Source organism: Emydura macquarii, unplaced genomic scaffold (assembly GCF_026122565.2).
Source record: "Emydura macquarii macquarii isolate MOO-44397 ecotype Brisbane River unplaced genomic scaffold, CSIRO-AGI_Emac_v2 contig_450, whole genome shotgun sequence".
Classification (NCBI taxonomy): domain Eukaryota; kingdom Metazoa; phylum Chordata; order Testudines; family Chelidae; genus Emydura; species Emydura macquarii.
In genome coordinates, this window is record NW_027130587.1 from 5,798,541 (window position 1) to 5,814,659 (window position 16,119).

The 16,119-nt window shown below is 39.1% G+C and overlaps 1 protein-coding gene across 2 annotated transcripts in view; it reads right to left on the minus strand.

Annotated features, from left to right (window-relative positions):
* Positions 1-34: 34 nt before the first annotated feature.
* The window catches only part of CAMKK1 (calcium/calmodulin dependent protein kinase kinase 1), a 156,295-nt gene continuing 140,210 nt past the window's right edge, over positions 35-16,119 (minus strand). For both annotated transcript variants that reach the window (XM_067537859.1, XM_067537858.1), the window contains 3 exons: positions 15,362-15,490; positions 12,773-12,876; positions 35-479 (listed from right to left, as the gene is read on the minus strand). In XM_067537859.1, coding sequence (XP_067393960.1) covers positions 407-479; positions 12,773-12,876; positions 15,362-15,490 — 306 coding nt within the window. In that variant the 3' untranslated portion in view covers positions 35-406. The remainder of the gene's footprint in view (positions 480-12,772; positions 12,877-15,361; positions 15,491-16,119) is intronic.

The following is a 16,119-nucleotide window of genomic DNA, read 5'->3' on the forward strand; positions in this document are numbered from 1 at the left end:
CTGAATGCAAAAAGCTGGAAAACATCTTGATGGCAAGTGCCCTATTAGATAAAGTTTGATTCTTTGAATTATAAATAAAAACTCATTCATTGGTCAAGATACCAGACTACAATGACCACACAACATAGGCTGAAGAACAAATGAAGAATGAGGCACATTTCAAATACACAGAGAAACATCTTACATGTTAAATGCAGCCAACCAGTAATACAACATAGCATTCCATAAGTAAACCATTTCCAAAGAACTCGCACTTGTTAATTGTTGTTGCTTTTTTCCTCTTTTTAATTTCAGTTTTGCAGGTCACAAACTTTGGTTCATGAGAGCAATATGTGCGCGACACAACACAATGGTTACAACAGCAATAGCAGCAGGTAAATAACCAGTCCAGGACATGCATATGGCTTCAGGAAGTAGCCTCATCTTCACAGACGTCAGGGAGTTCAGGATCCTTTACTCCTTCTCTGCTCCCTTGCTTTCTACATGAATTAAGAAAGGTAAATAATTACAGGCATTTAGAAAATAGAGCAGGTGTACTTTTTTGCGATAGGAAATCCAAACTAATAACATTAGTAACTATATGAACTACATTCAACCAAAACTGTATTTCCTTAAAAAGTATACTGTGTAAACAGTTAAACTGTAGTTAAGATAATTGCATCAACATCACTCTTAAGTATGAGACTTTGTATCATGAGGATATAGCTCCCTAGTTTGTCAAAATGCATTCTAAACTCCCTTTTATGACAAGTACAAGAGATTTTAGTACAAGAGATCTGGTTCTCAGAAACAGACATACCGAAAGGCAGCAATGTTTATGAATTTATTTGGTTAATATTTTTAAAATCGACTTGTTTCACTGATTTTATGGTTTGACATCTGCAATCTTTTTTCCAAAGCTCAGCTGCAAATGGCAGCTACATTCCCACAAGACCAATGAAAATGTAGCCAACTGCTGTGTTGCAATGGCTACTGTAAGTTCTTTGGAGCAGGAATCACATCTTCCTGGGTGTTTGTACAGCATCTGGTACAACAGGGCACAATCCTTCCTGAGGTCTGTGAGTGGTACTGCAATAGAACTAATAATTCATATTAATAGAATTCTAACACAGAACTGATTAAAATGCCAATTATATTTTGCAGGAAATTTTTTAAAATAAATTTTTTTTCAAACTTTCCCATTTTTTTCAGCTTTTCCAAAAAAAACCCTCCAAACTAGAAAATGTTAATTTTTAAAATGTTTTTAAGTAAAAAAATAGGTTTCAGGTTTTTGATAAACATTTTTTGAGTTTTGAAATCCAAAACCTGAAAATATTTACTGAAAACTACACCAAAACCAGAACATTTTACCAAAACCCAAAATGGTTCCTGATAACTCGGAAGTTTTACCAAAAATATTCTATTTTCAATTTCTGATAATTCTTTGAAAAAGTCTGAGCAAACTTTCTTAGCCCCTGATAGTGCATTAGCCACTTAAACAAAATGAAGGTAACTTACTTATATTTGTCATACTTCACAATATATTCAGCTTTTTCAGAATGCTCCTAAATTTCAATTTCTTCTCTTGCAGATTGAAGAGACTCAGGGCTTGTATCCACAGCAAAGCCAGCTTGAGTGTTGCCCCTAACTGAGTCCCATCCACACACAAAAACCCTTAAATTGAGTGTGGTGCTGCTTTTAATGCCTTGTCTAAACTAGAAAGGTTTGCTGGTATAGGTATACTGATATAGTTATAGTAGCACACCTTTCTTCTGGAGATAAGCCTTATACTGGGCAAAAGAGTTGGCAAGACTGTCAAGTGGTAAAGACTGCAGCTCAAGTTAGTGCGATTTGTCACATGCTAACACAATCACTCCACTGCTAATACAATCACACTGCTGTGTGGCTCGAGTGTTATTTCATAGTATGTCTGCTCTTACCCAAGCTAGGCTAACTTAAGAAAAAGTAACTACAGTGGAGGTAACTCAAGTTAACTCTGCAGTGAAGACATAGCCTAAGAAAGGTAGCCAGGCTAGTCAACCCTTAAAACTGGTCAGGTGAAATTTTTTTGGGCATCACACCTTATCATTTAGTTTGAAGCTGTATCAAAAGAAAACTTATGTTTGAGCTGTATTTTAAACAGGGAAACAGAAAAAGAATGGTTGCCATTAAGCATAATTCCATTCCTAAATGCACCATCATAGCCTAGGTGATAAACCTGACCTTGAATATAGACAGCTAATCCTTTCCCAATGCACTTTCAAGGCCTCACTCCAAGATGTTGAGTAATAGATCTGTCTTCAGTGGTTGATATGAGTTAATTCAGGGACTGTCATCACACTCTTTAAATGATTTATTACCGTGAACAGGAAAGGAGGTTTCATTATCAGATATAATGCAAGCAGGTCTGTGCAGTGGGATAACTGCAAGCATAATTCAGCAGCAGATGGTGTCTCACTAGTTATTTAGAGCCTGCTGTCATTTTGTACTATTTGCTACTGTCTGCAATTTGATGAATCAGATTAAATGTCTCCCTGTAATTCTCAGTAGCTGATCCCTGTCTGTACACCTTGTTTTAGCATTAAAGGCAATGTAATCCACAGGATGTGGAATGGGTACAATACAGCATAAATTGACAAGACATTCATACAATACTGAATATCAACTGCATTCATTTTCTACAGTCATCTGGGTGATCTTGCAGTAAGTAGTCTGCCGTCTGTGCTGCCACGTAGGAGACATGGGTTCATGCTGAGAGGACTGAGGCTAAATGCAAGTCTCCATTAAATAGCTTTTCTTAAGGTATTATTTTGTATTTGTGTTACTTTTGTAAATAGCAGACTAATGAACCTTGCTTTGTGTGATTATCCAACGCGCTACACTGTTGAGAACATTGTTAATAGTAGTAATAAGAACACATGGCACTCATAGCATTTTTGGTACATTAATAGTGCAAGCTTCACAACATTCTCATTTTACAGATAGTAAAATTAGGATAGAAGGGCAAAGAGACAATAAATTAGTATCTGAGTCAGCAGCTCATGGCTCCTAATCCTGTTAACTGGTAAAAATTCTTTCCTAATGCCCATTTATGCATTCACTATGGGCCAAGATTTGTACCCATTTATGCACTTAGAACTTCCATTGACTTCAGTGGGAATGAAAGCAGAACGTCAATGAGAATGAAGCTCCCAGGAGTTGTGCCCAGGGATTTGAGAAAAGAATTTGGTCCTATGTATTTAAAGAAAAATTGCTTCAAAACAATGGCAACATTCTCTTGTTAATAGTTTGTTGCATCTCTGAGGTCTATTCATCAGGAATCATTCAGATTGGGTTATTCATTTCAAAACCCAAGCATTGTCTGCACTAGCAATTTGTCTTAGTTCCAGCAATCTCTGGCCAGCCACTGGAGAATCTGTATCAGTGAAAAAAAAATGTGTAGGCAAGACAACCCTCTATTTGCATGTATGGAGATTACACACACTTGAAACCAGGGTAAGCTTCAGCTGTGCAAACTGGCTGTAATCAGGGCAAAATCCCAATGTAGACAAGCCTCGGTCATGCCCTTACTGGGGGACCATGTATATGCTGCTGTTAGGGCTAAACAGGAGGCTGTGGATGAAACAAGTATCATGGGGCATGTGGGGAACTTTTGTACTTTATTACATCTCTATAGCCTTAATGAGTGCTGATACAGGGGGTTTCTCCTGAACTTGATTTTCTGATAGAGCCTGATCTTTTAAGTCATCATAGGTGCAAAACTTCCTTTTTGAGTGGGCCTGTCTATGAATTTCTGAACTGTACATCGAAGTGGAAAAGACTATCACATTAAAACTTTCTCGCTTTTCAAAATTGAAACCAGTCCCATATATCACAACCCAATTGCCAACGTATCAGCCTTTATTTTGCTCAGTTCCTTCCCAGGACTTTTGGAGAATCTTTTCAAAACCCTTTACACTTACAGCAAGAGGTGTCCCTAGCTAGATTCATCAATTTATCTAACAGTGATAAATGAGCTCCTAAGCAAACAATTGTCTCCATAATAATGGAGCTGCTCACAATGGAATTTCAAGATTCATGATTAATTTCCAAGCATTCATCTGAAACGATCTCTGTCAAATTCCAGGCAGAATAAATGTGTTTTTCGCTGGCTGTGCACAGTGGAATTTTGAGATGTCTTTTTTTTTTTTTTTAAATGACCTCCAATGGCTCACATTAACTATGTTATTTTGTTGTTGTTGTTGTTTTAAATTGGACAACATACTTTGTGGACAGACTTGTGGAATCTGTTGCAAAATATGCATGCTGTCTGCTTTAAAGTTCTGACAGATATGAGGCATGTTGAAATGTAGATCAAGAAGGTTTTGTCCATATCAGTCACCACAGAAGAGTCCCAGAACCTTGAAAAGTAGAGTTGTTGCATATTTGGTTCTACCCACATCTATTAATCTTTCATAAGCACTAAATATTACAGATGGGCCTGAGCTGCAAGTTCAGATCCAGATTCCCAAATTTTGTGGGTACTGGATCTAGGGGTTTGGACGGTGTCCCATCTCTGCTAAAACTCACCAAGTATTCCTCTCCCATCCTTCTCAAGAAAAGAAAAGTGAGAAAACAAATGACCAAGAAAACGCCCCCAATTACTTTAGAGAATGAACATCAGTGTCACACACACAACTACTGTAACAAAACTGCTCCTATATGAAGGAAGGATTGGAATTTTCTGTTCTCAATAACACACAAAGCATGACAACTGAGGAGAGGACTTATAATTCTACTGTGCCCAGGGGAAACACAAACACACAGTTACCTTAAAGATGGATGCAAATATACAGATGAGCTTAAGAGGAACCCGTCTCTGAGGGCAAACAATGAAATAAAGGAAGAAAATGGTAAAGAAGATGCTAGCAAAAGGCAAATGAGCATGTTTCTGAATGCAACAAAGCCCAGGAAATTACACTAAATAGAGGATGGGGTGTTATTCAGCAATGGTTACTAAAGCTAAACACCAAAAAAGAAAACATGACAGTTAATGCTGTCACCCATAATGCAGTGCTATACAAACTGGAGTAATCATTGATGCTAACAGCAACTGATCCTGCAGGGTGCCAACTGCTTCCAGCAAGGTGTTCAGTGTCATCAACACCGACTGAACTCAGTGGGAGTTGACAGTATTCCGCAGCATATGGGACTGTGTCTCTAGCATGTGGAAATCTTATGACCATTTAGTGTTATTAATTGCTAAAGTGCACAAGTTCAGAAGGAGCGAGGCACATAAACCACTGATTAGATGATGGATGCTTCTGTATACGATGCTCCTATAGTAACAAGATGTGAAATTTTGTGCCAAAGAGTGCCAGTATGGTGCATTCTATAAACCATTAGTTAGATTATAATAATACTTACCCTTGCCACAAGATGAGTCATAGATAGCTTTTAATAAAAACGCATGTTCCTCCCTTGCAATGGAAAATACATTTGTGGGACATTTGCTTGGACATGATTTTTGGTTCTAATAATGTAGAAGTATGATTTAGTCAGCAGGTGTATGCACCTATACAGATGCACACAGAATTTTAGCAATGTTAAGAGATTGACTGGGGGTACTTCTGCAGAGGAAAAAAACCTCATGGCAGTAAGGGTCAACTGACTCAGGCTTGTGCTACGCGGCTAAAATTGGCAGTGTAGATGTTTGGGCTCAGGCTGGAGCCCACACTCCAAGACCCTTCCCCTTCAATGGGTTTCAGAGCCCAGGCTCCAGCCCAAGCCCAAATGTCTACACTGCTATTTTTAGCCCCAAGCCTCCTGAGCCCAAGTCAGTTGACTCGGGCCCTCAGACTTACTGTAGGGGGTATTTTTTGCTGGGTAGATATGCCTTTAATCACACCTTTTATGAAATTAAGGGTTAAGCCAAACTTGGCATCCTTAATTTCTGCAGCCAGTCCTCTGTCAATACTATCAATGATGAGGCCATTAACCTGGCTACAGGTGTCCATAGGCTGTGTTTTAAAAGTGAATGTAATTTTGGTAAAGGTGCTGGACTGATAGCCCTAGGGACGGACATCCTCAGCACTGGCAGCAAAGAAAGTTTTGCTTATGCTGCCCCACCAATATGCCTCAGTTTTGGAGGGAGCTGCTCCTGGCATGACAGCGGGGCTATTCAGTCCATGGACTCTGCTGAGACTGTCAACAAATACGCCAACTTTTCTGTGTGACATGGACATCTGTTAACAAGAACTGAGACTGCTAACTCATTAACACGTGACCAAAAAGCCACCAGTCAGTCACTGCCAAACTGATCGTGTTTGAACCGTGACTCACAGGTGAAAGTTTCGTTGTTACAGCTATTTGCTAAAGCTCACTGATCAGTCACTTTGCCTCTTGCTGTCCTCATCCCGTCTGTGCCTTCTCTATTTAGACTGCAAGCTTCTCAGAGCATGGATCTGATCTCTCAATGGGAATAGGATCAAGCTCTGTAAATAATAAGAATAATCCCTTGTACGGTGGCTGAAAACCTCACTTCACCAACAGCAAAGCAGCGGTTAACATGCAAGTGAAATGGATCTACTAAAACATCATTCAGTTAATTTGAGATGTATTAGTAGTAATCAATGAGAGTAATAAATGTAGTGAAATCATGTCTGCACTAATGAGAGGAATCTGGTTCAGGTGGGAAAACTACAAACCTATAATAAAGATGCGTACAGTGGAAGTTCACTGAGAATACTAAACAGTTGGGATTTAAAAAAACCTGTATTCAGTGACTGGGAATTTAAAAGAAAGAGACCAAATTCATCTCTAATATAGCTCCACTGAAGTAAGAGTTACATCATGGTTGAATCTGGGCCAGAGCATATAGACTCTATAAAAACACAGGGTCAGATTCAGTGCAGATCTCCTTAGAGATGCTGCACAAAAGGAACAGCCCAGAGGGGAGTTACAGTTGGCTTTACACCACCTTTGCGCTGGTTAGAGTCCAGGAAGTTGCTGCTGTGACCAAAATAACTCCCTAGCATAAGTCAGAGCAGCCTTCAGGGGTGCTCTATTTTATGGAAGCCTTTTTTTGTGCTGCCTATGTACTGGAGCAGCATATAGGGACCAGAGTGGGGGCCAGGGGATCAACCCTGCAGTGTTTTGTGATCTGTAGCAGCTGTTAAACACAGTTCCAAGCTCAGTCAGTGATGTAGGTGTACAGTGATACTTTTGCTTGAGGCAGAAGCTATATAAATAGTGTTGCTAAAATCAGCCATCTTCATTTTGCTCCATTCAACTATAATATATTGCCAATATGCCTAAAACTTTGGATAGGTGCCTTTTAAACATTTTTAGACATCTAAGTAAAGAAATAAATAACAAACAGGAAAGGATTTTTCAAAGTCCTACAAAAAATGAGGTTAAGCCCTCCCCATGAATTTAAAAACTATTTTTAAAGCACTGATTTCTTAGCAGTGTCCTCTTAAGGAACAAAATCTGTAACAGCTATGAAAGGCCGCCTGCTATTGCAAAGAACGTTGATCTGCATCTTCTTCCTTAATCATTTCCAAGAATATATCTTGGCAGATTGTGAGCAAGTAGTGGAAGTATGGTGAAGAAATTAATTAAGTCAGGCAGCTTTCAACCCAAAAAACCCAATGAGTAGGCTGTTATATTGGCATCTTTCTCTCCTTTTCTAAAGGGCAGATCCCTTTTCAGAAATGTTAATTAGGCACCAGATATTGAAAAGCTAACTCAGCTGTCAAAAGGCTTATTGCAGGAAGATTCTTGACATTGGCACAGATGCAAGTTGATTTCAGCAGCACCCAGTGCATATGGCTTAGAAAAACCCCAACTATTTTACAAGCAGCCTAATTACACAAATTGAACGTGAAATTGGGAAAGTTTTCTGATTGCTTTTCTTTTTTCTTATATAGGAGCATGAAAGTCATTTTCCTTCCTATAATTGGAACTAAATGGAACATTACAATCACTGATTTACCATACTTCAAAGACAGTACAGACAGGGACGTGACAGAACAGTGTTGGTTGGATTTTTTAAAATTTGTTTGCTTCTTTAATATATTAGAGATGCTACTTTTAATATAATAAAGGTGACATAGTTTGCACTTCAGTTTCCAGTATGTTTTCAGCACATAGAGGCTCATTATTAGATCGTGCAAAGTGCTCTCAATTCCCATTGAAGACCATGAGCCAAATCCTGAAGACTGTAATGTTGATTTCATGGGAGTTTTGTTTGAGTGAGGACAGCAGAATTGGGTTCAGTGGGAGCTGGTGTGCTCAACATCACCCAGAGCTCCTAGGAACTGATGGGGATAGGATGTACTGTTCCTTCTCAGCCACTACTGGACACACACATGCTTATAGGGGGAACTGTGCAGCTGAGGATACCGCCTTTTCAATGAGATGTAAAGCCAAAGTCTTGAACGTCTGTATCTTTTACAATCCTATGATAACTTTTCACAAGACTAGAAGATCAAGTGTAGGTACTGCCAAAAGGAATAGTACTTTCTGCAAAGTCACTGACTATGTTTCTGCAGACTGATTAGGTTAAAGATAGAACAGTTAAAATCTTAAAATGAGAACTATCCCCATATATCTAAGATGAATCTTACATGGGATGGAATACAAATTACTTTAGATATATTAGAGGAAAGTGTCTTTTTTTTTTAAATAAGCCAAATGCTCTCATGGATATTGGCTAAGATGAGACATACAGAGCAGCTCGCAGGCCATCTGGATAACAGGGCTGCATCGCCACCGATGCTGTACTGAGTGAAGACAGGCGGCAGATAGTTCAGCCACCCTAGAGTATAACACGTCTCTGTAACTTTCCCTCAATCTAGTCCTTACTGTTGTGCATTACCTGAACTTGCTTAAAAGACTCAATGGGCCAGATCCTCAACTAGTATAGCTGCATTAAAGTTAATGGAACTACTCCAATTTATATCAGCTGAAAATCTATCCCACCATTCTGAAGACAGGTACAGTACCTGACTGTGAGCTTCCGAAGCAGCATATACATGATATTGCCTTAGGACTGATCCTGCAAGGTGCTGCACTCTGGCCCTGACCCAGAAAAGGATTTAAGCACATGGAGTGTGACTATGACCTCAAATCATATATATGTAATATATGACTTCAATGGGACTGCTTATATGCTTAAAGTTAAGTGTGCGCTTATATCCTTTGTGGGATCAGGGCCAGACTTTCCAAGATCAAGCCTTTATACTGTAACTATGTGATATATCATTGTTAGTTCCTAGAAATTCGTAATCCTTTACACTTGTTCTAAATTCGTTTTAATTAACTTGGCATCATCCATAACATGTACATTTATGTTTTATTTTACTTTTATATTGAAGGCAGTTTTATATAGAACAATCCATTGTAAATTAAGAAAGTTAGGTTGGCATGAAGCATGGGTTTAATATCTAGCATAATTTCTCTTTGCAGATGTACTCAGCGTAATCAGGACATAATTCATCTAGTACAATGAGCACTCCCACTTAAGACTTCATAGAAATTAAGTAGCATTGCCTCCTGCTTTCCCTATTTTCTTAAATACAGTGAAGCAAAACACAGGGAAAGTTAAGAAGCTTAAATCGCCTGCACTGGGTCTAGCTTTTACAAAGTATAAAAAGAAAAATCCATATTATTTTAAAATACCTGTTTACAGTGTTACGTACATCACTGTATGTAAGAAATACTGGCTGATGCATCAATGTCTCTTGATTTAATTAGAAACATTCAGATACTGGTCCATTAAGATCATTTTTGCAAGTCTTAGTTTAGGGTAATCAAACATTACTGGAAGCTGCCAGAAATGCTGATTGCACGATATCACATAAACCGATTGGGTACAATTAAGTGAAGAGGACAAAGCAGTTAATCATTTGCATACACAAAGGTTACATTAGATAGGATTACCTTTTTTTTAAGAAGGGATATACACTTCCTTGCTCTGGGGCATAAGACAAACACAAATTGGCTGTGATTCAATCAGTGAACTGGCTCGTTATTGTAAATCAAGTGCCTTGAGCAAGCCGACACAATAGTGGATAAATGAGACCTGTCTGACATAATTTATTTCAAAAAGCCTTTGACATAGTGCCACACAAGAAGTTATTAAGGAAACTAAGTCCAGACGAGGTGGATGAAAATGATTAGAAGCATGGAAAAGCTTCCATGCAAGAAGAGAATGAAAAGATTAGGAATATTCAGTTTAGAAAGGAGATAAATAAGAGGGACACAGTAGAGGTATACAACCTGTCACTGATGCTTAATAGGATTCAAAAAGGATCAGGCAGATTGGATAAACATTTTTTAGAAGGGATATAAACTCTCATGCTTCAGGGCATAAGCCAACCCCAGTGTCAGGAAGAAAATTCTCCTACTGGTAGTTTATTCATCATTGCCTATTAAAGGGATTCTTATGCTACCTTCCTCTTAAACATTTGGTACTGATTACTGACTAGAGGACCTCTAGTCTAATCCGGTATCACAATTCCTACATATCTCAATGATTTCTATGAAAACAAGAAAAAATCCTGATATGCCAATAAGGATAACCAGGGCTTCCTCTGAGTTAAATACTCTAGGCAGTGTGACAGTTATTTGGTATTTTTCTTTAGACTTGGTAAAAGTCTCAACATCATAGAGTGAGGAGACTGGCACGGCACTATGTGAGGATATGGGTGACAGCAGAAATGGCATAGGGTGACAGGAAAGGTAGGTAATGGTCTGAGAGCTGTATAAAGTACTAAGCTAATGAAGTACCCACATTTGAAATGCTCTTTAGACAGGTCCCTGAGACTGTACTTGAAGCTAAAAATCACATCATATAGAGCAGTCTTGGATGACATCTTGCTTGCCATCAGTCAGTTACTGGATTGAAAATGTCAGTTTCTAGACTCTGAAAATCAGTGAGCTGCCCGAGACTGGCAGCAGAAATCAAAGCACTTGGTACATCTCTGCACTCACTATGAGCCAAATCTCAGAGGTGCTGAGTACCTACAATTCCTACTGACTTCAGTGGGATTTGAGCATGCTCAGAACCCCAAGGGAAGCACTCAGCACCTCACGGTACTGGGTCCTTGGGAAAAATATATTAAAATCTGTACTAGGTAAGGTCATAAAGCCAAAAGTGCTTCTGTTAGCCAGGTTCAATCCAACATGACTACAGTAACTCATTCCTTTCTGGATTAGAAGTGCAGTTGGTTAATTCTGAGATTGATCTACAGCAGGCTTTTGGTTCTGAAATGGTTAAGGCAATAAAATATGAAGCGCAATAGCCCTTTACAGGTATCAAGGTCCTTTAATTCTCCCACCTTTGAAAGAGTCTCCTATGTAGATGAGAGAAGGGAGGCAATACAACGGAGAGAAGCCTCCAATTGGATGCAGTCATTCTCTGTTTGTCTCTCTATTATAAGGACCTGGGCAGATAGCTAGTGCTATAGGACACTCAGCTAGAGAGGCCAGCCATCTGACTAGTGCAGTGTATGGCCGGTCCTGTGTCACCAGACTGTTGTGCAGAATCTAATTAAGGAAACATATGGGAGTTGGAACTTGGTCTGTGTCTCTCATACAGAGAACTGTGAGTAAAAATTAGGCTAAGGCCCTGGCTATTATCCCTGACCCAAGTATCAAACAAAAATCCCTAAAGTTAAGTGGCTTTTCCTCAAGGTCAGTTCTTTCCAGCTTTATGAGAAATTCTGATGAGGATTGAGAGTCTTTATCGCACAAAATTATCTGGACACTCTATGTGATTGGGCTTCCATCACATGCTAGGGATTTGCACATTACCTGGATCCTGCCCCAATTGAATTCAGTGGTAAAATTGCTTGACTTCATTAGCCCTAAAGTCCCATCATCTTTAATGAAAGCTACCCTCTTAAATCCTGACACACTGATGAGAAAAAAGACTCCATTTGTATTTCCAAAGATGTAGTTAAGTAGTTTGTTTAATATATAAAAAGTTACCACCATCTTTGGGTATCTACTAAGAGTGGTGATTGTTAAGGATGGAAGGTGCTGAGTTTTGGGCATGATGTATGTATGCTATGTACTGTAGCTTGGTTTATTACATAGGATGCATTATGTTGGCTCCCAAATTACTAATAATGTAATGATAGTCTCTCACTGTCTTCCAATCCAGAATGTGCACGTCTGGCAGTTTGCAGAGACTACAAGGGTCACTGATTTCCAGAGCAGAGCTGAAATATATCAACATGCTTCTAGTTGTACAGGAGTTTTATTTTTTAATGTCTAGATGGCCTCTTCTACAAATCTCCTACTTCTGTTGTTCATGGACAGCAGAGCAGAGGCTACTTACATTAGAATTAAATAACCTAGCTGTATTTCATCAGTAGATACTTTACTAGCTTGATGTTTGATTACTGTGTAAACTACACTCAGTATATAACAAACAAACGACTAAAAAGCCAGATTCTGAGCTGCTCTAAATGGGTGCAGCTCTTCTGAAGTCCATGGAGCCGCATTCATTTACATCAGTTCAGGATCTGGTCCTAAATATGGAAGTAGCTGTATCCATAAAAATAAGTGTTTACTTTGGTCTTCTGCAGGTGTTTCATTATACTTCAACCCCAAATGACACTTGAGGCCTTTTCAACCTAGTGTAACTCCACTGATTGATTTCCACATGCATTTGGCTTTTAAATTCTGAGGAAATTATTTGAAAATAGTTTCCACTATTCCTTCCACGCTACTTTGTTCAGTGAAGCAGTCATATACAACTCAGGCTGAGCTCTAGAAGGTATATATATATATATATACATACATTAATAGGTTTCCTGGAGCAGACATGGACCTCTCCTCCCTTCTGGCCTGAACCTCAAATGGGTTTCCGAAAGACCGTTTCCTTAGCATGGCCTTCACTAAAATCTTTGAAGAAGAAAAACAGATCAGAGAAGATAGTGGCAGAGTTATCATCATCTTTACATTGCTGCTCTAAGCCCTTTGGGTTCTGTTTGGTATAAATGCTGACCCTTTGGCAACTGAATTTAGATCTCTGCATGAAAAGCATTACTAGAAATAATTACATGAATATTATTAACACCTATTGACTAGAAAGAAGGGAACAGGCTAGTTGCCTGATTACAGGACTAGGAGCCAGGAACTCTTGAATTCAAATTCCAGCTCTCACAATCACTCCCTCTGTGACCTTGGATAAGTCACTTTAAACCTTTGGCCAGATCCTCAGCTATCATGAATGGATTAATGTCATTTACTTATGTGTAGCTATGTTGATTTACACCAGTTGAGGATCTGGCCACTTTATAACCCTTTTCCCATTGGTAAAGTGGGAATAATAATGTCTCTTATCTACTTTACAGGGTAGTTGTGAGAGTCATTAAAGATTAGAATGTGGTTTTATTACTAGTCTCAAGTAAGGAGAAGTAAATAGCCACATCACCTCATTGGCTGGGTGATGGAATTGTCACAATCACCTCTCTCTACAGGGATTAACTATTAAATTTAGATTCAGATCGAAGTTCAGATTTTGTACCCCCCAATCTTTGATACCATTCAGATGCATGGTGTTTAAGTTTAGGGTCATCTCTGTTACTAACAGATCTTATTATTTCTATTTCTAGGTACCAGGATTCCCTGAAGAATATCAGATACCATCACTATAAGCACAGTATATCTTAGATGTTATGGGAATGAATGTGGATAGACAGAATACTGACGTTTTCAGGGCTGTCAAACAGGTTAGCACATTTTGTCTTTCACTCTTTAACAAATATTTTAGGAAAAGAGAAATTCTCTACCTTTGGAGAAAAAGCCAGGAGCCACCTTAGAACAAGTTTTACAGTTCAGTCTTATTTAAAACACACAGGGCGGCTGGCCCACAGCTACATGTCAAAGTCATTGAATCTCATGGTGATGACATAGGCTCACAAATTCTGCAATATTTCAGTGATTGCATTCTAAAATCAGCTAAAAAACATGGGACTGTATTCTCAGCTGATGTAAATTGATGTAGCTCCACTGCAGCTAACCAATGGAGTTACACTGATCTACACCAGCTATAGCTCTGGTCCATAGATTTTTCCCAAATTATGGGATGGTATTACTATTTTCTTCCAGATGTTCTTAAGCCATCAAGATAGCTTCCTATAGCTTTAGTCCTGGCTTACACCCTTTGCTTTTTAAATAAGTGAGGATACTTTAGCAATGTTTTGTTTCAATAATTGAAAAGCAGGCATTTAGCTTTATGCCAGGGAGACTTTTCTGGACCATGGCCTATATTTGTCTGGAATTCTGCACTTCATATGTCAATTTCAGGACATCTGGTCACCACACGCACACTTAAGCATCACCTCAATTTGCAGTCAAAAAGCATCCCCTTTTCATTACAACTTCATCTTTTCCTTTCATTAAAAAATATTTTTAAACCTGCCAGGACACATCTCATAAAAGGGGAAGCATGTCTTTCAACTCCTGACACTGGAGCCTATTGTTTAAATGGCTAAAGCAGAAAGGCTGAGTTCTTAACTATTCAGAAAAGAACTGTTATTTTAAATTATTTATTTTAAACCTGTAGGTCAATATTTTGCAGTGTGTTTATTATTCCATCACACTGAAGATTTTGTACGAAAAAGTATTACATTTATTTCTAGAGGAAAAATGCCAAATGATTAAACTGCCTTCAAAACGGGAAAAGAATAGGATTCCAGTTCTCAAGGCTATATGTCTAGAGGTGCCTAGTACCTACTGAGTTGCTACTGACACCTAGAGTCTGACACAAAGCCACTGAAGTCAATGAAAAGATTCCCATTGAAGTCATGGGCTTTTGATCAGGCTCTTATTGCTGATCCAAAGAGAATATGCTCAACAGCTACCAGAGCATGTCCTATGCTGGATTTTCTGGGCCATTTGCAGCTCTGCTTCTTACCTTGTCTGTGTACATGGGCTGCACAGGAAACAATGCCAACAGCCCTTTATTCTCCCTCACTGCTCTCCCTTTTTCCAATAGTGGTGGTGGAGTTAGGACTTGAGTTACTTATGTGTCCAGTAATAAGTCTGTGCAAATTTTCATTTCTTCTATTATTAGCTTCCTCCAGTGCTGGCCACCTTGCGAGCATGGCCCTGCAGCTATTATCTGAATAACCCCTTTGATGTCAATGCTTGCTTGTATAAGGGTTGTAGTATCTGCCTCCCCATGTGTTGTGGTACCAGTAAACTTTTTCAGGTAAGTGCACAGTTCAAAGGCATGAACAACTCCCACTGACTAAACCACTCGCATCATACACTGGAAATTTGTCCATATCTCACGTAGAGATTGCTTCACGGGCTGATGGCTCAAAGAAAGTGACATATCTCTTGGCACATGAAACCTTAGAAAGCTTCTGTTTACACTTACTACAGCTGGCAAGCTTGGGATTGTCTTGATGGAGTTCTTCACCTCTTCTTCAGTCACCTCCACCACAGTGCAATGCTCTTCCTCCAGAGGCAGTGGATCCTCCCCAAACTTTGTTAGCCAGGGATGCAACTACACGGGAAAGGGATACAAAGAAAACTGTGCACAAGCACTGCAGAATCCTAAATATGTATGTCACTTATATGGGGAAATAAGGAAGATAGTGCTGATTATTATTACAAGCTGCAAGTCAGTATGGCTCCATTTTCCACATAGGTTGGCACATGCTGAATAAATAGGCTGAGGGCTAACTCAGCGGTTCTGCTGCACTCCAGTGACTGTGCATAATGCCTCAATAGAGCAAGCTTCATAAGAAACCATTAACACCAATTGTCATTAGCTGGCATTTTCAAAGGGGACTAAGAGTTAGGTACTCAATTTCCATTGAATTTAGTCAAAACCCTATGAAAATCCCAGTCATCAACAGCAGCTCTATCTCACACACACACAGACGCTTTAACAACCCAGGCCCAAGCAAAATACCATAATGTGTTTTCAAACTTGGGTGCCTAAACTTAGGCAATTGAACAAGTGGTTCAATTTTCAGAAGTACTGAACACTCACAACAACTAGTGACTTCACATGACACTGTGGATGCTCAGTATCTCTGGAAATCAGTCCACCTAGATAAATATCTAATACGGTAACCAAGTTTGAACATTTTGGCCTAACACTATTGTGATGTCTCAGGGTCATGGAGA